The sequence below is a fragment of the Typopeltis vanoorti genome, chromosome 21, assembly GCF_054136105.1.
Source record: "Typopeltis vanoorti isolate ZY-2024b chromosome 21, IOZ_Tvanoo_1.0, whole genome shotgun sequence".
NCBI lineage: Eukaryota > Metazoa > Arthropoda > Arachnida > Uropygi > Thelyphonidae > Typopeltis > Typopeltis vanoorti.
Genome location: NC_143569.1, coordinates 42,572,539 through 42,596,928, shown reverse-complemented (window position 1 = coordinate 42,596,928; position 24,390 = coordinate 42,572,539). Strand labels below are relative to the sequence as shown.

At 36.5% G+C, this 24,390-nt stretch overlaps 1 protein-coding gene across 6 annotated transcripts in view; it reads right to left on the bottom strand.

Moving 5' to 3' along the window:
* Positions 1–1,523: 1,523 nt before the first annotated feature.
* Positions 1,524–24,390, bottom strand: part of LOC150094789 (uncharacterized) — a 151,302-nt gene continuing 128,435 nt past the window's right edge. For all 6 annotated transcript variants that reach the window (XM_090411535.1, XM_090411536.1, XM_090411538.1 and 3 more), the window contains 2 exons: positions 13,462–16,283; positions 1,524–2,750 (listed from right to left, as the gene is read on the bottom strand). In XM_090411535.1, the coding sequence (XP_090267661.1) occupies positions 2,287–2,750; positions 13,462–16,283 (3,286 nt within the window). In that variant the 3' untranslated portion in view covers positions 1,524–2,286. The remainder of the gene's footprint in view (positions 2,751–13,461; positions 16,284–24,390) is intronic.

The following is a 24,390-nucleotide window of genomic DNA, read 5'->3' as shown; positions in this document are numbered from 1 at the left end:
ATGTCATAAATTAATAATGATAATAATATCCTGTACCCCCCCACCCTAGGGAAAGAATACATTAACAAACTGATGCTGACTTGTGAAATGAATTCTTTATTAGTGATTAAAAATTCTTTTAATGTTTTTAAGACTGAATTCAGCAGGTATTATTTAACACCAGAAATACCCCTGGCAATTTGTAAGTTGAGATACCAGTTACATTTTAAATGATACTGTAAAAATCATCATAATACAAAATGCAAAATAAAACTCATTTGGGTAAAATCAAGTTTTATTTATGCATATGTTTCAATTATTTCCTGTTACTTCTTGCTGCATCTAACTGGACAAATAAGTAATTATTTGTTCTGGTATATTAAATTTAAGGCATGTTCTGAACTTCTTGAATAGCATACTTGGTCAAAAACATATGCATGACATGATATATACATCTTACTTTAAGAATCTTTGCAGAATAATTGTGATATCCAAAGACCAGTAAGGGCAGTTAATGTCTCCAAACGAAGTTAACTGACCCTTAGCTGTACAGGCATTCTCCCTCCTCTCAGAAATTCAATAATACCAGTTGGAAACACGAGATGACAGCAGTTGTCTGTTGCACTCTCATCACCCATAAATCTACAAATTACCAAAAGGGGTAAACTCAACTATTGATGATTAACTGTGGACAGAGACTGGTTTCTTATTCATTTTCAAATGTTGCAGTTAAAAAATTTCTGTCCACACCCTTCAAGGAATGAAAAGTTATAGGATTTATTTTATGACTGTTTCAGATCATTACATACATGTAGTTTGGAATATACAAGATACCTACATCTTGAATGAATGATAATGCAAATTGAATACTGAAGTAATTGTAATTATCATCTAGTATCACTTGTAACTATCATAATCATGCTAAAAGCCATGGTATGTCAATAAGCTGATGCCTTCCCTCTCTCTCTCACTCACACATAGTAAACTTCCCAAGTATGAATCAACAGTCCAGTGCCCTTCACTGACCTTTGCTTCTTGTATTTTGGTATCCCAAGTAACAGCACTACATCACATCTGTTGAAATACAAGAAGCTGCACTGAGTCATTGTAAATGAATTTTATTGAATGGCTACAATACCTGCACTCAGCTCTGACTAGAAGAGGGGGGGGGGGTAAAATTCCCCAGGCCCAAGATTTTTAAGAGACCAGACTAAGTTTTTTTTTCCTGCTTCTGAAATGAAAAGAAAATGACCTAGAAGATTCTACTCTGGTTACACCCAACAGGGAAGGCATTATAGTAATTGCAATAGTGTCGTTCAATTTTTACAATCATTTCCAAATTTTTGATCACATATCCAGTCTACTCTATAAAAATACACTTATGTAACATCACTATATAGCAGTATCTTGCATAGCTATGTTTAAAAATCATTCAATATTCTGACCTATCCCATAATTCATTACCACTCATGATATAATTCTATATGTATTAATGTTAGCCAATAGCTGTTTTGCAAACTGTGTTCAAATAAGATGAAAATAAATAACAAGATTTATGACAATGTTTATTGTGAACAGAAAATGTGCATTCAAGACAAGACTGAATTAAAAACATGAGTCACTCATTGGAAGATAATTATCTTTTCAACTTTCACTTAAGCTAAGCCTTAGAACAAGTAAAACTCAGACATGTGATCACCAATATAACCACAAACACAGTACTATCATCACATATTTGAAATAACATCAACTTAATAAGCTAAATCTAATGATGCACAGGCTTTGAAGTAAGGGAATATTTTATTGTAATATGTTGCAGGATGTACAATTCAAAATGAAGATTAACATTTCAGGTGAAAAGCTTTAATTTCAGCAGCATAGCATTCAATGTTTAATAGAAAACAAAAAAGTCCCTACTTGAAACAAATACATATTCTTCAGTGTTTTGATAATGGAATTAATCAGTTTAAGAAGACTAATTAATGAATTGAAGAAACAGTTTTTGCAATCATTGCAATTTCATTGCATTTTAGTAATAATGAAGGCAAGGAAATTAATGCACATTTCTATGAACTATGTGAATATAATCACATCAGTTAACATATCCATTTAAAAACAGCCACTTTTTTAAATACTGTACAAATATTTCATTTGTTCAATATTTAAAACACTTTAGTGTCAGGTATATAAAATATTCCCTTTATAATGAAATGTTCTGCACAGATGCTAACTATGGAAAAATACATGTACTTTAAAAATAAGAGGGAGGGGGGGGGGGGGGGGAGAACAGAACAATGTGGTAGAGGACTACTGATTACGAAGTGGAGCACGATATTGTAACAGTTGCACTGAAACATCGGGTGCTTTCACTCCTCCTGCCTGCTTAGGAATATTTAATGGATTTGCTTTCTTTTTAAATAAGAAGGCAAAGGTTCCTTGAGTAGGAGGTGGCTCATTCTTTAAAGGACGTTCTTGCTTTGTCCAGGGCTTTGAAGAAAAGTACCACTGCAAAAGGGCATCTTTTTCCTTAGCAATTTTACACCAAACAGCAACAGTGCGTTTTGGCACTGCTGAAGTAAATATCTGTTGGTGTGGTGTCTGAGTTGTACGACTGACTTTTACATTCTTTGGCAAACTTCGCATTCGCTTTCTTTCTGGCTGGCGTGAAGCTGGAGAGAATTCCTGGCGCCTTTTTTCTGATGCACGCTTATAATCTCTTGCAGGATGCATAAGATCTTTTTTGGAATAAGGTGGTCTTTCCCTTTCAAAAGCTGGAAAAAAAAATCATATTAGCAATGTATTTTTGAAGGAATTTGAGCAATATCACTTGTTTTTCAATGAAGAGTAGTCATTTAGAATAAAGTGGAATTATCATTACTTAAAAAAATTGAAGGCAAAAGGATTAAGGATTTATTATGAACTTAATATTCAAGAAATTAGCCTGCTTCGATTTACTGATTTTAGGATTAAATTATGATAATAAAAGGACTTAAGTACAAATACTTTTGAATTTAAATGTTGGTTGCTCTGTACTGTAATCATGAAAGATTATGTCTAAAATACTTTTACATATTAATGATAACATGTTTAAGAGTATGATAACCATCAAAATGAAATTTCCTCATATGAAAACATGAAAGGGTTATTTGTATCATGTACACAATATCTTAATGATTATACTAAGAAATGGCACAAGCACCACAGGAGCCAAATGTTCAGAATTATGAAGACTGAAATATCAGTGTTAATGCCAGTCAGTTATCTATATATTCCTCAAGGTGATTTAATTTGTCTGGTTAGAGGAAAACTATTGTTGGGACACCTTGTTGGTAAATGTGCATAGCAATTTCTTCGAAACAAATTGCCTGATTGTTTTTATCTCTCTCAAATTATGTAGCAGCTATTCAATGTGCTTTCACAGCTCAACTGATTCAAATTCCAAACAAACTTTTCTTCCTCTTAATTCATTCTCTTTGTAACTTCTGCAGCAGCTTCCCCTATGATATATTTTTCACAGTATAATCTATGGGATCCAAAGTTAATGAATTTCTTCTTTCCTTCCAATTTTCCTGCTAAGTTATTAATTTGTTTTTATAGGATTGACATTGAAGATTTATTATCTTAGAAGTAAAGGAAAGACCAAAGCGGCCCTTAACACACAAACTAACCACATTCAAAACACAGTCATGACACCCTTGCTAACGACTCTTTTTTTCTACAATTTCAAGAGCCCTTTACTGCCAAGATAATAAAAAGGCTTCAGTGTCAATCCTATAAAAACAAATTAATAACTTATGTTTCTATCATCTCATTTTTGCCTTACTAGCCTCTGTAACCATATAATTTTTTAATAACCCCTTGTAGGAAGCATTCTATAGATATCACGTATTTGGTCACTTGCTATCCTCACCACCATCAATATGCTCATCAACATATAAGCAACAGTCTGATGAGCAGTTTGGCTACCTCTGCAATACATCCATTAAACTTACTTAAAATCCCTAGCCTCATCAACTTCTTGTAGTCCAGATCTATCAACATATAGTGAGCAGCTTGTGATCTCTTCTTGCCAAAGTGCATTACCTTACACTTTGCTACATTAAAGTGGTAGCCATTACCTTTATTCATACTGCCAACCTTACATCAATCTGCAGGATTTCTATATCATTTTCAATGACTATTGCTCTTCCTGGTTTTCTGCATTATTGGTAAACATTAGAATATTATTTTCCTTTCAACCATTTCCCACCAATCAATGTGCAAATTAAACAGCAAAAGACTAAGAACTCTGCAGTACACTAGCTGGATTCAATTCCTTCATTTATTACTCTGAGGTCTGTCTAACCATCCTCTTATCCATATCACCAGATTTTTTGTCCATCCCTATTTAATCCAAATGATGTAAATGATCTATCTGTATCCTGCTGAATGCAAAGTCCTCTAGTATCTGTAGGAACTAATTTATCTAACTCAAGCATCACTATTATAAAAAGTAATCAAATTACTCAAGATTTACCCTTCACAAAAACCATACCTTCTCACAACGTACAGTCACATTCCTATCCATCCATGCCTGAATTCTGCCTTTAAGCAACTTTAATACCTTAACCATCACTTCAGAGTTGCTGATTAGCTTACAGCTTGCTGCCTGTGATTTGGAGTGTCCTTTATGCAACCCAACTATTTTGTCCTTTTTTCCACGTCCCTAGACACCTTCCCAGAACTGAGGCTTAACTTAAAGTCTGATCAGAGAAGCTGCCAATTCCTATGCACAATACACAGGCCAATATTCCATCTAAAACCAATGAACATATTTGTATCAAGCTTCTGCAACACAAGCACATCCAATTTATCTACCTTGATGCCATATCTGGCACTGCAATACCAACCTGGGTTGATAAACCATTGCAAAATGATCACTCAGTAATTATTTTGCTTCTGTTACCCTCCCACTATCAGCACGTATTAAATCCTCCTTCCATAGCCATTCTTTCTTTTACTCACCACACTGCTAAAGTAACTCTTTGGGATTTCCTAACGGTGCCAAAGCTTCATCAGCTTTGACATCGTTACTATACCAATCACCATTCTTGCCTGCACTATGTACCGCTCATGAGTTTGCTAATCACCATTCTCTTTACATACCCTCCACAACTTTTTCTGCAATGCATTTAACTCCTTTTTTTTTTTTTTTGCTCATGCATTTAACTCCTACCCAATTTATCATGACTCTGGGTAATATGTGGTTTGATTCTGCTTTCTTCAAACTCCCCTCGACCATCTCCTGTGCACTGATAATATCTTTTTCTTCCAAATTCTTATACCATGGCACTGTTCAAAGCTGGTTCCTCAGTTTGTCATAATCACCTGCTTTCTAATTCTGCATAAGTCTCTTGACTGAAAATTAATTTAACATGTCTAGCAATGGCCAAAGTCAAGATTTATCACAAAAAATCATAAATTTCTTTTGTGTACCATGCAGTATCTGTTTTAGTGCACCCATTTTCTATTTAGCAAAACATGGCTAAGCATCTCAATATTCTAGTTATCATTTGATTAACATGCTTTCTTTCGAAAAAAAAAAGGCTTTTAACCAGGAATAACACTGATGTATGATATAAACATGGATATGATATCATTTGATATCAGTGCAGTTTAACTTTTTGTGTGTATATGTGCATAAAGAAAGAAATATTACCTATTTATCTACTAAAATAAAGAGCCAGAAGGCTTCAGTTCGGCGATGCAAAATTATAAAAATCAAGTGGATATTAGATCCATTATTTCAAAGTCGAATGTAGAAACTGTGAAAGTTTTGTAAAAATAAGTTTACCGGAGAGCTTATGGGAATACACCCATCGACATTTACGAGTTGCCCTAGCACAGACCATTTAGAAAACAGGAACACTGCCCAGACATCCATATATTCGCATTCTAATTAGTTAATTTTTGATAAGGTTTCACTAGCCTGACAGCTGTTTCAAACTGGTTGGTTCTCTTCAGAGACCAAGAAGAAAAACTCTTTCAATACTAGGAAACTTGAAATGTCGAAAAGATGTATTTTTTGTAAGCAAATGAAAAGAAAAACAAAAAGTATTGAAATAGAGTTTTTGCTCTCTTAAGGTTTTTGCCTAGTCAAAAATGGACTAATTAGAAAGCAAATATATGGATGCATGGGCAGCATTCATGTTTTCTAAATGGTCTGTGCTAGGGCAACTTGCAAATGCCGGCGGCTGGTGTATTTCCGTGAGCTCTCTGGTCAACTTATTTTTAAAAACTTTCACAGTTTCTACATTTGACTTTGAAATACTGCTGAATCTAATATCCACTTGATTTTTATAATTACCTATTTATCATTAGAAAGCCTCAACTACTAATATTCTATTACTGATTTTTTGTAGCTTCTGACAATATCCATTTTTAATCTTCAGTACACAGAATAACCACATTCCATTATATGATTCTTTATTACAACTAAAACTAGAAAGTACAATACATTTTCCATCTTCTGAAAGTTGTTTGATGCAGAAATGCAATGCTTTCATATTACTTTCTTTTTTTATATTGATATTTAAATATCAATCCCACCCATGAGATCTTAAGACCCATAACATGATAAGTGTCATGTGTGGGCAAGTGATTAGAGAGAAGAAAGGAGCCTGTTAATGAGTTTCTTACAGGGTTGGAAGTTGTATTCAATGGGAAAAAAAGAATGAGGAAGATTGTTTCAAGAAAAAAGTCATACCAGCAGATTCCCATATTTGTACACAATTAGAGAAATGTGGTCAGTTTGGTAGAGTAGCTTCCATAGAAATAACTATAGAAAAGACAATGCAGAAATAGAGCATCTATGAGAAAATAATTAGAGGGAGCCTGATGGTTCATCTTTTAAGCAGACATACCTTTCCAGGATAAAATCAAGAATTCTGAGAAGTTTCCGATTTGTAATCCTGTAAGAATAATATTCTGTGGTTGGACAGACTTGGGATTTAGGAGTATTTGGAAGTGCTGTTGAGCAGAAGAGAAGTGTTTTAGAAAGAAAAACAGTACTAGGCTTTTTGCAGGCAAAAGAGGTATGGGCATGATGTATTTATGCAGGATAAGGTGAGTGTGAAAAATAACCAAAGAAGAAACAATTTATCTTGGCTGGCACATGGAATGTTAAAATAAAGGAGAGTGATGCAGGGACTTGCTGTTGGAAAGCAAGACTGTTTTTTATATTATTAAAATTGGCTAAATTATCTTTGCTCTACTTGAGAATGGCAAGACCTCTGAAAACAATACAACTGTAGTTTTTATCTGCATGAATTTTGTGCATATTGAAGCAATATATTTTTGTTCATTGTCAACAAGTTATCTCAGATGGGTTCCTGAAGATAAGCAAGCTTATGGCAACTGCATGCTGATGTTACCTGTGAGTTTCGTGCCCCTCACTTCTAATTAGTTCAACTAATCCTTCCTGCATGGATCTAGAAACTTTCAGGGAGTAATATAAGTACACAAGATCCAAAAACATGTTATAAGTCCAATGCTGCAATTTCTTTTTTTATTATTTTTACAAATATGTTGTGTTACTTCTCCCATTTATTCACTTGTAAAAATAGTATTTTTGTGTTAGCTTTTATTGCAAAAATTTCATCCACAAAATGTAAAGGATTTTCTTTTTTTTAATCAATCTTGCATGAGAAATGTAGAATGGGATGAATTTTTAACACAAAAATACTTCTTGGTGCAGTATTCCCCAAAGCCTGCTCACATCTAATATTGAAGAAATCTCAGGTTTGAATACTGACTGCACAGGTTGGTCTATATACGGGATTTGATATGTGCTTTTTTTACTGAAAAATTCCACTATTTATTAGTTAAAAACAGTAACAAGCAGTGTACAATAAATTCTAAAGGCAAACTGTTTGCATAGACCTTCTGGATTAAGCAAATAGAGAGATACTGATGTGTCAGAAATTTGCATCCTTTGCTGTTGGCCTTAAGAAATTACCCTAACCTCAACAAATTTGGTTTGCATGAAACTACTCCAAATTTGAGAAGCGCTCATCCTCCCTACTTCAGCCGAACAGTGTAATGCCTACATCCACATATCTTATTATATTTTGTTCCTAAAATCATATATTTGCCTTTTATTAGTGCATTTTTGTAAGGTTTCACCGTCCTGAAAGCTGTTTCGAACTGGTTGGTTCACTTTAGAGACCAGGCAGAAACCTTAAGAGAGCAAAAACTCTCATTCAGTACTAAGGAAATTGAAATGTATTTTTCATAAGTGAACTCTTGGTCAGAGTGTAAAAGTAATTACTAAAAGAAAGAGCCATAAGGCTTCATTTCGGTAATGTAAAATTACATAGACAAAGTGGATACTAGATCCAGGCAAATATATGGATGCTTGGGCAGCACCCATGTCTTTTAAGTAGTGCAAGCTAAGGCAAATCGGGGATGCCAAGGATTGCATTCTCTTAAGCCCTCAGGTCAACTTACAAATCTTTCATAGTTTCTACAAACATTCAGTTTTGAAATAATATTAGATCTAGAATCCACTTTGCCTATGTAATTTTACACTGCGAAATGAAGACCTATGGCTCTTTCTTTTAGTAATTACTTTTATGCACCGACCGAGGGTTCACTTACAAAAAAATACGTTTCTCTGACATTTCAATTTCCTTAGTACTGATTGAGTGTTTTTGCTCTCTTAGGGTTTCTGCTTGGTCTCTGAAAAGAACCAACCAGTTTGAAACAGTGCCAGGCCAGTGAAACCTTAAAAAATGCACTAATAAAAGGCAAATATATGACTGGTTGGGCAGCACCCATGTCTTTTAAGTAGTGCAAGCTAAGTCAACAAGAATACAATCCTCAGGAATGCTGAGGATTGTATTCTTGTAAGCTCTCAGGGCAATTTATGAAACTTTCAATTTCTACAAACATTTAGCTTTGAAATAATGTTAGATCTAGCATCAACTTTGCCTATGTAATTTTACATAACCAAAATGAAGCCTTATAGCTCTTTCTTGTAGTAATTACCTTAGATCTTATACAAACTGAATTTCCTCCCAATATTTCAGCTTTCCTTAAGTTCACTATGGACTCTGGCTATTTCACTTGGCAAGGAAAATTTTATGAACAGAGGGAATAGCCATGGGCTCTCTGCCTCCCCCCCCCCAAGCTAATTTCTTCATGCAACATTTGAAGCTCTAAACCCTACCCCATATAGACCCATTGTGTAGCTACACTGTTGATTATGTGTTCTCCATATGGTCACATGGCCTGGATGCTCTCAACATATTTTTAACACACCTAAACAATCAACATTCCAGGTTTCAGTTCACATAAAAAAAAAATAATAATAATAAGTCTCCCCTTCCTAGACATTTAATTACACATCAGCTTGATGGATCCCTGGCATTCTCTGTTTATAGAAAACCCACACAAACACTAGTGGAAACATTCACAAACATTCACCACTCCATCCCAATAGTATGGAATTATTAAAACTTTATATAGCAGGGCTAAACTAATTAGTTCAGATAACAGTGTCCATTCCAATGAACTTAACCACCTTCATAAAACCTTCTTAGCCAATAGCTACAATTCCTACCATATCCAAAAAATATTAAAACCCCAAACACCCTCTTCAGAACAAAGATTACCCCACAGCTATCACTATTCCAAATATCCAAGGCACATGCAAAAATCAATCACTTACAGACCATATAAAAAATTAGCATTCCTTATCTGCCATGTTTACCAGTCCCTTGTAGTTTCATATGGCCAAACAGGCAGGACAGCCAACATCAGAATTGCTGAACATAAAGACTATATATTTCCATCACTACGGTCACTCAGGACTTGCTGACTTTGGACACCCACCACAGAATATGCTAAAAGAAAGCCACCATACTCTATCATAACAAATATAAATATGAAAGACTTTTCCTTGAATATGTTTCTGCCTAAGCTCAACAACTTTGGTTATATGAAACTGCCCCAAATTTCGGAAGCTCTCTTCTTCCTTACTTTAGCTCAACAGCCAAGGATGCCCAATTTGGCCCAATAGGATGCATTAAGGACTTCAGGCCTACTATTAGTTGACATGCTTCATCTTTATTACTTAATGTAATGCCTGTATGCACATATCTTATTATATTTTGTTCCCTGATGATAGTAATTTGACTTTGCCAAAATATTTTGTTCTCTGATGATAGCAATTTGACTGACAAAATATTGGAAGAATTAATTAAATTTATTTTAGTTATATATTAGCCTATGTTGTAATTCCCCCCAAAAAATACAGTTATGAATAGCCAACATATTGTATTATGATGTATATACAGTATTCATTTATAAGTGGGACATATAACTGTACTTTTTCAGGAAATTACAACGTATACTGATTATTAATATAAACGGTCATTATGGTGGCCTGTGGAGATCAGTAAACTAGATCTACAGTGTCTAGAATTTTATGGGTTTAAAATTCTAGACACCCCTCCCCTCCTCAAACATATGGGCTACCAAAATCCACAAACAAAATGTACCATTACATCCAATCACAGATGGCACTGATTCACCCACTTACAAATTAGCAACACATTCAGTCAAGTGCTCTCAAATATACAAAAAATCAGCCCACTTTAAAGCCAGTACAGAAAATCTCAGACTCCAATGCATTAACATAATGGTCAGTTTTGATGTCTCTTCCATTCTCTGTTCACCAGTGTTCACCAATGTTCCACACAATGATACCTTGGACTGCATCCAAGCTGTACTTCTTCCCAATATCTCAGTCCTGTTCCAGTTCACCATGAACTATTTCATTTGGCAAGGAAAACACTACAAACAGATGGGAGTGACAGCAAGGCTCTCTGCTCCCCCCCCCCACCAACTACTTCATGGAGATGTAGATGATATATTCTTTTTGCCACATAAGCTGGATGCTCTCTACATTTTCTTAACTTACCGAAACAACCAACACCGAGGATCCAAATTCACCTTAGAAAAGGAAAACAATAAATTTCTTTTTCCCACATTGATTACATGCCAGCCTAATGGATCCCTGGCATTGTCCATTTACACCACCACCCCCGACACACACACACTGGTAGATACATTCACCAAGTCACACATCCCCTCCCAACAATGTAGAATTAACAGGGAAAAATTAAGCAGTTCTGATAATAGCACCCTAACCTAACCACTGAACTTGACCATGTTTTCAACACTTTCTTTGCCATAGCATAGCATGACACATAGCATAGCATTTGGGTGCTAAAACAAAAGTATGATTTTACAGTTCATTTCTCTAAAGCTATTGGCTGAAACTTCTCATTTTTATTTATATCTTCTCCCAGCCCCTTTCATACTCCTATCCAGATAGTTCTACATTCACATTAAATGATCAGAAGAACCTTGGTGATTCGAATTTAAAAATAAAATATCTCTTGTTCCTACAGTGTCTGCTCCACTGATTCAATGAATGCCTACATGGTATAATCTAATAATACAAGTTTATTGTGTCTATAGATTGGGTGTGCTCTCTCTCTCATCCTGGTGTAGGATTCAATAGGATAAATCACCCTTCAGCTCCCTGATAATACCATCATTATCTTACAGATCAGAAGTAGCCTTTTTCCAATCTGTTTCTAAGGGAGACAAATCTTTACTCATTTTCTAAAATAATGTGCAAACCTAACAGTCATTCTGGTAAGTGAAATCAGTATCGATTCTACCACTGTTGATTCACAAGGATCTTCTTGCTCATGCTGCTGGTACAAAAGTCATGGGAAAATTTGGAGAAACTCAAATGAGTGATATCTCAAAGACAGGTGACATGATATGGGAAGTTGCTTAAGAGATCTCTATGCAAAGTTAAGTTAGAAATACCCATGTATTTATATTTATTGAAATTCTGAACCTTCATGGATACAGATGAAAGTGATGGAACTTAAAGTTTCAGTAGTCTCATTCCATGATAAGCAACATTTTAAAGAATTTAAAGAGTAAACAAAATGTTTATTCTATGTTATTATAGTTTAAAACTGCATTTCCAAAGAATGTAACCTTAACAAATGACACAGAACTCCTATGGTAAATTAGGATGGTTTGATTTATGATGGTTTTCAAACACCAATTAGCTCATAAATGCATGGCAGGATCTGTTGCAGTCACTCATAATTCAAGGTTTGCATGTGTCAGATAGGAAGTGGAATACTTCCTATCTACCATCCATGCAAAGTTTGTAGTAAAACCACAGTATTAATGTACTGTAGGATAAAGATTTTTCTTTTTTTAATTATTTTTTGTATTTTTTAAATTTATTTTTTACATAATCTGAAAACTCTGCTCTAGAGAGTAAAACAGAATGTTTTCAATGGGAGTTAGCATTATGGTTCATTATGAGTTCAGAAGTAGTCTCAAAGAGTACTTGTCAATTTTTTTTAATAGATTCAGCTGATACGGAATTAACTTCTCAAATGATTTCCAATGTGGATCCCACCAGTGTTGATCAACTGGGGATATTCTGTGTATGTCACTGAAATTTTGGATAAATGCAATGAAAAAGTTTGGTAAATCTCAAATGGTTGCCCTTGATTTCTCTATGGCATTTGATTATGTTTAGCACAAAGGCCTATCATTTAAGCTCCCATTACATGGACAGTCATTTGGCTACTGCAAAATGGACTACCAGCTTTCTCTTTGGTAATTCATCATATGTAATGATGGATGGATCTTTATCCTTCACCTTCATAACTGATGTTGCAGGTTCCAGAAGTATGCCCTTTCATCTACTCAATCCCTCCACCTATTATCTTCTCCAGCTGATTCTAAATCCAGTCCATAGTTTTTTCTAATGACAGTACTGTAATACACTCCTTTTCAGCATCAAAAAAAACTTTCATCACACAAATCTACAAAATTAAAGAATATCCATGACTAAATTATGATCTCCAAACCATTCTTCTGGAGTTCTAACAACCTTGTTTAACTGCACAATGCTAATGAAACACAATTTTATGTTATTTCCTACAAAAAAACTTTTCTTCCAGTCTTACTTTTTAAGTATCCAAGAGTAAAAACCAATCAAATACACTATTTGCAACTATGGAAATAATCTGATTTCAAATATGCAACAGAAAAGGAATGTAATTTTTCTAAAGGTTAAAATTTGCTATATACCCCATGGCTCACTCAGTACAGTACATACATTTCATCAAGAACAGTTTGAATCCCTATATGAGGGGGGGAAAATGGCCGCCAGCAAACAACACCAGTAAAGAAAAGTACTAGCTGTTGATACAAAATCCTATCAACATTCAGTAAAAGTACCTAAACAATATGAACTTGACATTACTAAACACAACCATGGTAAGTGTCCCCCACATTTGCACGACTGTATATAAATTAACCAAATGCTGGAATAAATTATAACGTGATGAGGATAATAACATTGTAGTATGATGGCAGAAAAAGGATACTTACCAAAGGATTCTTTAACATTATCATGTGACTCAAATTTCTCTGTGTGAGAAGGATAATTAGGTTTATCTTGATTAGCAAATTCAATATCCATATTGCCTGGACTAAATGGCTGTGCAATATCCATGTCAATATTTCTAAAGTCATCCTGACTTTGATCCAGTTCAGAATCTCTAAAGGCATCACCTGGTCTGATACTATCTCGAAAATTTTGTGGTGCATCATTCTGCATTGCTCCAATGTTCCTAAAATTATCAGGTGGTCCCATGCCAACACCCCCAATTTTATCATTTTGAATTTCACTAATACCCATGATATCACCTGGTCCCATGCCTACTCCTCTAAAGTTTCCAGCTTGAGCCATACTCATATTTTGGAAGTTCTGCCCCATGCCCATATTCCCAAAGTTGCTATTCTGTCCCATTCCAACATTATCAAAACGATCACTTGGCCCAATGCCAAAATTTTGACCCATATCGGTATTTCTGAAGTTATTCTGCTGCATGCCAGTAATCTGAAAATTGTCTTGCTGATTCATGTTTATATTGCGGAAAGTATTTTCTCGAATGTTAAAATTCCCAAAAGCATCTTGATGTCTCATGGGAATATTTTGAAAGCTATCACCCTTTTCACCCATCGAAAATTTCCTGAAATCACTGGTCTTTTGTCCCATGTCTTTGAAATTATCACTCTGTGACATAGTAACATTTCTGAAGTCATCTCTCTGCCTTATACCAACATTGTCAAAATCACCTGGTCTCATGCCAACATTGCCAAAGCCATCTCTCTTTCTCATACCAAAGTCATCCCTTGGTCCAATGCCAGCACCGCCAAAGTCATCCCTTGGTCTCATGCCAGCACCGCCAAAGTCATCCCTTGGTCTCATGCCAGCACCGCCAAAGTCATCCCTTGGTCTCATGCCAGCACCGCCAAAGTCATCCCTTGGTCTCATACCAGCACTTCCAAAGTCATCCCTTAGTCTCATGCCAACATTCCCAAATTCATCTCCTGGTCTCATACTGGTATTATTAAAGTCATCTCTTGGTTTCATGGTGGCACTATCAAATTCACCTCCTGATCTCATACCAGCACTGCCAAATTCATCACCTGGTCTCCTACCTATATTCAATTCATCTACTGGTCTCCTACCTGCACCCACAAATTCATCTACTTGTCTCCTGCCTGCACCCACAAATTCATCTACTTGTCTCCTGCCTGCACCTGCAAATTCTTCACCTTGTCTCCTGCCTGCGCCCACAAATTCGTCACCTGGTCTCCTGCCTGCGCCCACAAATTCGTCACCTGGTCTCCTGCCTGCGCCTGCAAATTCATCACCTGGTCTCCTGCCTGCGCCTGCAAATTCGTCACCTGGTCTCCTGCCTGCGCCTGCAAATTCGTCACCTGGTCTCCTGCCTGCGCCTGCAAATTCGTCACCTGGTCTCCTGCCTGCACCCGCAAATTCGTCACCTGGTCTCCTGCCTGCACCCGCAAATTCGTCACCTGGTCTCCTGCCTGCACCCGCAAATTCGTCACCTGGTCTCCTGCCTGCACCCGCAAATTCGTCACCTGGTCTCCTGCCTGCACCCGCAAATTCGTCACCTGGTCTCCTGCCTGCACCCGCAAATTCGTCACCTGGTCTCCTGCCTGCACCCGCAAATTCGTCACCTGGTCTCCTGCCTGCACCCGCAAATTCGTCACCTGGTCTCCTGCCTGCACCCGCAAATTCGTCACCTGGTCTTCTGCCTGCACCTGCAAATTCGTCTCCTTGTCTTCTACCTGCACCTGCAAATTCGTCTCCTTGTCTTCTACCTGCACCTGCAAATTCATCTCCTTGTCTTCTACCTGCACCCGCAAATTCATCTCCTTGTCTCCTGCCTGCACCCGCAAATTCATCTCCTTGTCTCCTGCCTGCACCCGCAAATTCATCTCCTTGTCTCCTGCCTGCACCTGCAAAATCATCTCCCGATCTTCTGCCCGCACCTGCAAATTCATCTCCCGATCTTCTGCCCGCACCTGCAAATTCATCTCCTTGTCTTCTGCCTGCACCAATAAATTCATCTCCCGATCTTCTGCCTGCACCAATAAATTCATCTCCTGGTCTTCTACCTGCACCCGCAAATTCATCTCCAGTTCTCCTGTTTACATTCAAAAATTCATCTCCTGGTCTTCTGCCAACTGTCCTAAATTCATCTACTGGCCTTCTGCTGGCATTCCCAAATTCGTCACCTTGTCTTCTGCTGGCATTCCCAAATTCATCACTTGGTCTTCTGGTAGCATTTCCAAATTCATCTCTTGGTCTAATGCCAGCATCAAAGTCATCTCTTGTTCTTCTCCCAGCATTTCCAAAGTCATCTCTTGGTTTCATGCCTGTTTTTCCAAAGTCATCTGGTTGTTGCATACTAGGACTATCAAAGTCACTGCTTTGTATTCCAAATTCATTCCTTTGTCTCATACCAGAATTTCCAAACTCATCCCTTGGTCTCATACCAGAATTTCCAAAATTATCCGGTCTCATTCCTGAATTTTCAAAGTCATCCTTTGGTCTATTACCAACATTTCCGAAATCATCTTTTTGATCTTGGCTAACAGTCCCATAATCAAAGCCAACACTTCTGTAGTCAGCCTTTTTTCTTGAGTCAGTATTTCTAAACTTATCATCCCTTCTTCCTACTGTACCAGCACTCCTGAAACTATCACTCTTTCGTCCCATGTTTGCATTCCTAGGGCCTCCACCTGTACCAATTCTGAAACTGCTGTCATCTCTGTCTGTGGTAGTATTGGCAAAGCTATTGTTTTTTCCTATACCAAATCCAACGACACCCATACTGCAAAAGAAAAACAACAAAACTATTAATGTTAAATCATATCCGAAAGCAGTTTTTCTTTTTTACATTTTATGATGAAATACAGCAATCAATAATTAAATACTTGCTCAAGCAGGCGAAGATAATTTATAAGCAAAGTGTAATAATGAATCAAACTGAAAAGTGCTGAATCACAACAATCCAACTCCATGAGTAAATCACAACAATCCAACTCCAGTAGTCCTCATTTAAGAATTTTAAGTCAAGTACATAATCTTAGTAATTTCCCACCAATTTCCAGAGCTTTGATAACTTCCTATTTCACCAGAATGAAATACTTTCTGAAAAAAGACTTCAGGATGTATCTGTTAAAAATGCAAAAAGCTGAATTGGCTCCTGAAAGAAAAATACAGATGCTTTAACAAGACGCAGGACATGTAGAAATCATTAAGTTCAATTAATTCCTTTCATTTTTCCAGAATGAATATCTCCTAAACTTAATAATCCCATCTCATTTATTCTTTTACATGCACAACTCAAACATTCCATTCATTGAGCTTTAAGTCAAATTTAGGCAAAGGGCTTTGTATTTTGAACTATATGTCCAACATGCATACTTTGCATAAAAACAAGCAAATAGAGGTAAATAATATGAAATAGGACTGAAAAGAGGAGCTAAGGTATAAACAGAACAAGATGAAACTAAAAATAACAAAAGACTATCTATGACTTATCAATGGCAGCCTTTGATTACTGGCTCTTTCGTTCAGGTGGATAAATATAAGTTCTTATACTGACAAGTGAAATCATTCACTACACATAGCTATAACTTACACTTTTATTGAATACAAAATTTCATTAAGTTTGTCAAAACCAGAAATAGCAATCAAGCCTTCTGGTCCCTTGATAAAGCCATTGGGCACTCCTTGCACAATGATGTTTCACTTCTCTCACACACACACATCCAGACAGTACTACAGTAGCATCACCCAAAGACAAAGCTAACCTATTAGCATTATTCTTCTCCTTCAATTCCTACACTGATGACCTAAGCGAAGTAACTCCAATTCATAAAAGACTGCTGGCTGCCCACTGCATATCTCCCCTATCTTTCATCAGAAGAAATTAGAAGAATCCTGAACAGCTTAAACACCAAGAAGTCATCTGGTCCTGGTGGCATCCCACCTATTGTAATTAATACATGCTCCATCATTAAAAACTATCCTATATATTTTTAATTCTTTTGTACTTAAATGGCATCTACCTAAAAGCATGGAGCCATTCTAAAAAGAAAGTAAAGTGATAAAAAGCACGCAAAATATTATTGTCCAACTGCTCTTACTTCAGTTCTCTCTAATCAGTGATCAACAATAACATTACTGACACTCTTAATCCACAGAAAATCTCCTCGCTATCTATGGACACAAATCATGGAAAGGTGTGCAGAAATCGCATGGCTGCTTGACACAGATCTAGTACGAGGCCTGCTCAGCAAATTACTATATTATAGTCTGCCTTCTGCCATCTGCAATTAGGTTACAACTTCCTTCATAATCATTCGCTACATGTCACTGTTGATGACTGTTTCTTTAGATTGCCCTACCAATACTTGAGTATCAAAAGGTTCTATACATAAATGACTTTCTTTCACTGATTCAAATCCTATCCATAGATATGTATGTTATAAGTAAACTCCATTTTTTCTTCCCCATAAAACTTCTAGCACATGATCATTAGAAGCTTCACAATCTTTCATAACTAATGGCTTAAACTCGGAATAACTTTGTAAACTTCAAAACATAGTTAAAAAAATAATTAATTTCACTTTTCTTTACTCTCGATAATGATTGCATTTTAAACAGGATCAGATTTCTCTTCTTAAGCTGACATATCTCAGCTGTAGCTCTGAAAAATTAGACATACATTTCTACTCCAGATACTATTTGCTTGCACAACTGCAGATATCTAAATCTGTACAACCTCAGAAAAGTGCTCACACATTTGGGGTGCTGTATGTAAAACTTAAAAATGCTTAATGATATCTATTCATGCCAATCACCCTCTCATAATGCTCTGTTTCTGTATCGTCTCTTTTATAGGTGTTTCCACGAATGAACCTGTCACCATTGTTCCCCCATTTTCTTCCTAAACTGTAAGAGCATGAGAAACTGGTCAACATTCATTTGCTGTCCAGATTCAAACTTAATGGACCAACTACTCTGTTTCTTCTTTCATTTCATTTATTAACCCTGCTCTCTCTTTGGAACACCTTCTCTCACTCTGTCTTCCCTGAAGACCACAATATTCAACTGCTCAAGAGACATGCCAACAGATACCTTCTTATCCTCTTGCTAAAGAGGTTTTACAATCTTTTGGGTGCTGGCCTGAATATCAGAAAAAATCAGATCTTTCATATACAGAAATTCTCATAGTGACTAACATAATGTTCTAAACAATTCAGCTCAATAAATTAATTAGAATAACAATTTAAAAACAAGACTGCACTTGCTGCAAGCATGAAGAGGACTCAATCTCTTGTAGTTAGTATAGGAAACTATTATAAGATCATGCTACCAGCTTAAACTACCTTACACAAGTCCAAATCAACTTCTAGATGATTTATTTCAATCTTGGAATAAAGAAACAATGGGGGGAAAATGTATGGCATTTTGGCTAGAAAAGTAATTTTCCTAAAGTGCAAAAAGTAAATGTGCCTCTTAGACCAATAGTCGATTATAAATAAAAGTCCAAGGTATAAGATTAGCCACACATCTTCTGTTTCTGCTTTTTAGTGATATTCCTCATTCATAATCATCATCAAATTCCTGATATGTATCTCAGGAGGGTGTACAGGATAATTATGATAGCACTACATGAAAAAGTCACACAATTACTAACTTCTGATCAACAATTTTACTCCAAATTAATCTGTCATCTGTCAAGATTCCAATGAGAATCACAACTTATTTCTTATCAAATAAAAAAAAACAATAGATTGCAAAAATACAATCAGTTCTCCAATCCTTGCCAATAACTATACAGAGAATTTTAAGCAGCACATCCTGAACACCTTTACTGTCCAGCTTTGGTAACTTCTAAGCTTTGGTAGATGACTTTTGCAATATGGAACTCCTATCAGATTTACATCTTTTTCTCCAAAAATTAACTGAATCCATCAAATAATCAACTTTACTCCAAAAAACAGAAACCGACACGGAAACAGAAACTTGAGCAGTGCATAAATTTTTAATCTATCAGTAAATCTTTACAGCTTTCAGCACATACAAACCACGTGTATAATGTGCATATAGCAGCACTCGATGTTTGAAATGTCCCATTTTGCCTTCGCACATACCCGAAGTCTGTGAGGCCACATATCGATGGCAGCATGCACAATATCCAACAGAAATGCTGCCACTGCTCACTCCAAATCTATCTTCAGGATGTGATAATGGGTGTCGGTTCTTGCCGGCTTCTCTCTCAAGCTCCAACCACAATTGAAAGTCCAACCTATTCAGATCAGGTCTTCCTGACAGCCAATCAGATGGTGATATGTGATCAGTCACATTCTCCTCCAACCACTGTTGCATGGTTCTCATCTTGAGTGCAGGAACTCAGTCTCTGGAAAGTCCACTGCCTACCATGAAACAAAATTGTTGTTCAGGGTCCGTACTACAGGTTCCAGCAGTGTCACTTTGGCAGAGGTTTTGATCCCTTTCCTTGCAGAAATGCAACTTGGATACCCCGATGTCATCCCCCCCCCCCCCCCCCCATCAAACCATGACTGAAGTGGGGTGACAACCTCTCTGAATTCTGGGTGCTATGGCATGTGCAGTGCGACCATGTAGGGCACAGGTTTTGGCTGTTAAATGACTCTTCAATGGTGAAAATCTTTTCATCAGTGAAGAGGATAGCTCTGTGTCTATTGTTTGTTTACTGTCAGAGAAGTGGAAGTGCCTTTGCTATTATCTCCCTCTGCCACATAAGTGTGGTGGTGTTAGGAAGTGTCCAGTAGAAAGACAATAGGCTCTCACCCACTGCTCAAAATTCTCCCTCCAGAAAACAAACAAGGCCTTATGTCTGCTCTGAAGGAGGAGTGGGTCAGTTTGCATCAAGACTCCCTGAATCAATTGGTGCTAAGCATGGCATGATGTTGTGAGAACTACATCACAGTTTGGGGTGGAAATATTCCATCAGTCAGTATATGTGACATCATTCTCTGTGAAACATTCATCTCTTGCAACATCACTTTCTGCATTATCACAGGATTACAGTGGAGGTATGCCTTCACAGCCATCAACAAGATGTTGCATCCTATTGCAGTGTGGTTGACATGTTCTTTGGCAGTCAGATAAATCTTCTGTATTGTTATAATGGTTAACAATCTGATACACAAACATTCTACTGACCTCAAGTGTTTGTATTTTGTGAAGTGCTATTATAGCTACATGGTTCTCATAATCTGTGGACTGGATGTTAACCCATATACAGCTAGACAACTCTTTCTCTCTACTGATAAACACACAAATGTTGCCTGTGCACAGCACGGAGGTTTGCAGAAGTTGAAACAGTATTTCTGGCAAGAATGTGTATATTATAAATACCATAATATAAATACCACCAAGAGAGTAACAAATAAATTAATTTATTGAACTTACTAATTTTTTTCTGGTTTTCTATCCAGCATCTTTAGAGTACAAATTATAACTGTGAGAAGCACACAGGCACTACAATAAAATGTTAGAAACAATTCAATTTGTAATTGACACAGAACTAATGTCCTAACAAGGTGCCCTCCATGGGGCAGTTCTCTGAAGATGCTTAGCAGAAAACCAGTAAAATATTAAGTTCAATAAATTAATTTATTTGTCCCTGTCATGGTGTTGTTTATATCATGAAGCACTATTATGAATAATCAACATCTAAGCCTTTCAAATATACATACATTGTATCAACATGGAAGGGAGAATGCAGATCAATGTGATAACAAGCCAATGCAGGCTGTGCCATAATGGCATGACAGTGCTATCAACTAACATATTGGGCTGAAGTGCACCAAGAATGGTCCAATGCCAGAAAAGCATCCAGTAAACAACATACCTGTAAACCAGAAATAGTCTGTTTATATGAAATCCTTAGAAGATCACAAGCATTGCACAATTTAATAGACAAAGAGAGGTTAAATACACCACAGCTGCATTGTGTACTACAAAAGGTAAAGGGGGGGGGGGTATGCAAAATTCCTTACACTCACTCATGAGATGAAGCAAACAATCTCAATGAGTTTCTCTCCTGTTAGCTAAAACAAGCAGCAGAGAAAATACTAATAATGAACACTAAAGTGGAAAGAGGGTAAGGGAAAAAACAGACTGCTTAGTCCAATGAATCTCAATTCCAGCTGTTACATAGTAATGGCAGAACCATAATATGATAAGAAAAGCAGAATTCAATGGACCTGCTGCACCATGCAACAATGAATGCTTGTGGGCTTTTCTAGTGAGTGTTTCCTTAGGTGAATACTATATGATCCAATCTTTCTGAAGTCATATCAGAGCCAATTTAAACACTGTTGCTGTGAGTGCATGCTGATCCCTTATGCTTACAGCTGATGTACCTGATAATGGTTACTTACAGAAGTAATGTGTCATGTCACAATGCAAAGATCATTCAAGAATGGTTCCAAATTATGGAAGATGGATGTCCTTACCATAATTTATTAGTCCGCTCAATCACTGAATTCCAATTCAACTGAGCATCATCTGTGAGATGCTCAGTTGAATCTATATGAAACATAAGTTTGAACACTTTCAATCTAAGTCCGTGTCCTGAGGCTTAAAGGGATGCTACTATTAAGGTATTAATAATAGCATCCCTTTCATCCATAAAATCCATCACTTTGTCAAATACTGTCACATGTCCATTCCAAGTAGCATAAAATAATAGAAAGTGAAGGAAATGTGTGTGTGTGTGTGTATAATTCAATGCAATATGTACTATATTTGAAGTTAGGTTTGCCAGGCACCATGGAAATTGCCCCTGATGGGATGTTCATGCAAAAAATGCATGTAATATAAGAATGATGCAACAAAAACAATATATGACTAAACATAGTTCAACAGTATATAACACAATGCAAACCAACAAAGGATTAAAAAAAAAATCATAGTCTAACAGCTGGGTCATAAGCAATAAAATTTACAAGGGAACATATCAGAATGAATAACAAACCAGAACTATCACAGAGAGGGTACAGCAGTACTAAGTTTCATTCCTCTCGGCTCTAAAAACAAGTCTATTTGCTTTTAGCTAAGATCGGATCAATCCCTGTGTTAGATCATTCAGCACAGGCTACATTTGGACCTTATAGTTGGCCAAGCAAATAGCATTTCAACCCTTAACAGGTTGTAGGTTTGAATCCCACTATGGCATGGATGTTTATGAAAGTAAGAGGTAGACAATTTTGATCACTTTATGTGAAATTACAAGCCTGTTTAGTGGAGGTTGGAAGTAATTCAAAAAAGTAACATGTCTACTCTCCAGAACAGAGTTCATGGATTATGAAATCTTTATCCTTCTTAAAACATACTAAACCTATAAAAGGTTTACAACCTTTCTGAGGAAAGGATGAGTAAAAAAGTTGACCCAGGCACACTGGTACTTGCTTAAAGTTCATGCAGCAGATAATAATAAATTTAGTTTAATCCTTTATCCAAGTCTGAGCAAACAAAGTTTGCACCTGAAAGTATCTTCAGGACTGGAGTAAAGTAGTACAAACGGGCAACTCGTTGCAAAGGTGGAGCAAGCTAACATCACTCCTATCTCAGTATCTCCCATAATACAAAACACATCTCCTTGTGGATATGTATAATGTTATGCATTAAGGGAAGGGCCACTACCCAGACTAGTTTCAACCTTTATTGAGGTCTCCTCAGTGGGAGCCAGGCCAAAGTGGAGATACCAGGCAGAAGTATCAGCAAGGTCATCTCTAACTATAGGAGTTGCCAAACGGTGTGCCACCCTTTTATTAAATTATTCTGGATTTAGAGAAAGATGTTGAAAGTTTATTTTTCACTTGGTTAGACTATAATAAATTTACTATAATAAAGTTGTACTACCTTACCCCAATCCTGAAGATACCTTCAGGCACAAACTTTGTTTGCTCACACTAGGATAAAGGATTAAACTAAATTTATTATAGTCTAACCAAGTGAAAAATAAACTTCCAACATCTTTCTCTAAATCCAGAGTAATTTAATAAAAGGGTGCACACTGTTTGGCAACTCCTATAGGTAGAGATGACCTTGTTAATACTTCTGCCTGGTATCTCCACTTGGGCCTGGCTCCCACTGAGGAGACCTCAATAAAGGTCGAAACTAGTCTGGGTAGTGGCCCTTCCCTTAATGCATACCATTAGACATATCTGCAAGGAGATGTGTTTTGCATTATGGGAGATACTCAGATAGGAGTGATGTTAGCTTGCTCCACCTTTGCAACGAGTTGCCCATTGTTGTACTACCTTACCCCAGTCCTAAAGATACTTTCAGGTGCAAACTTTGTTTGCTCACACTTGGATAAAGGATTAAACTAAATTTATTATAGTCTAACCAAGTGAAAAATAAACTTTCAACAGCAGATAATAGTTACTTTTAGCAAATGTGTTGCAAGATATAACTCAGGAATAGTTCCAGAAATATATGGATGACTACCATATTTTACTAGCTTGCTGTCAATGGATCATAACCTATGAGACTAACATTGAATGTGATTATGTAGCATTGGCCCGTATTCCTGTGCAATGTTTTTAGTACCTCATAGAGTCCAATGAGGACAAGGGTATCCAAAAGATTAAAGGGAACTGTTCTGTATTAGGTAGGTATAACTAATTGATTATGCAGCACAAAAGTTCTAGCCTACTAGTTCTAAGTATGCTAGGTCAACAATGCTTGTTTGAAATATTTTCATATTTTAACTGCAAAACAATTCCTATGAATATTTGTATAATCTGTGTCAGATTACACAACAGCTAATAAAAAACACTTTACATTTTTTCTCCATTTCCAAATATATGCAATCATGATGGTTTCAGATTTACAATTCACCACAAAGAAAGTTAACCTTTCTTCCTTTT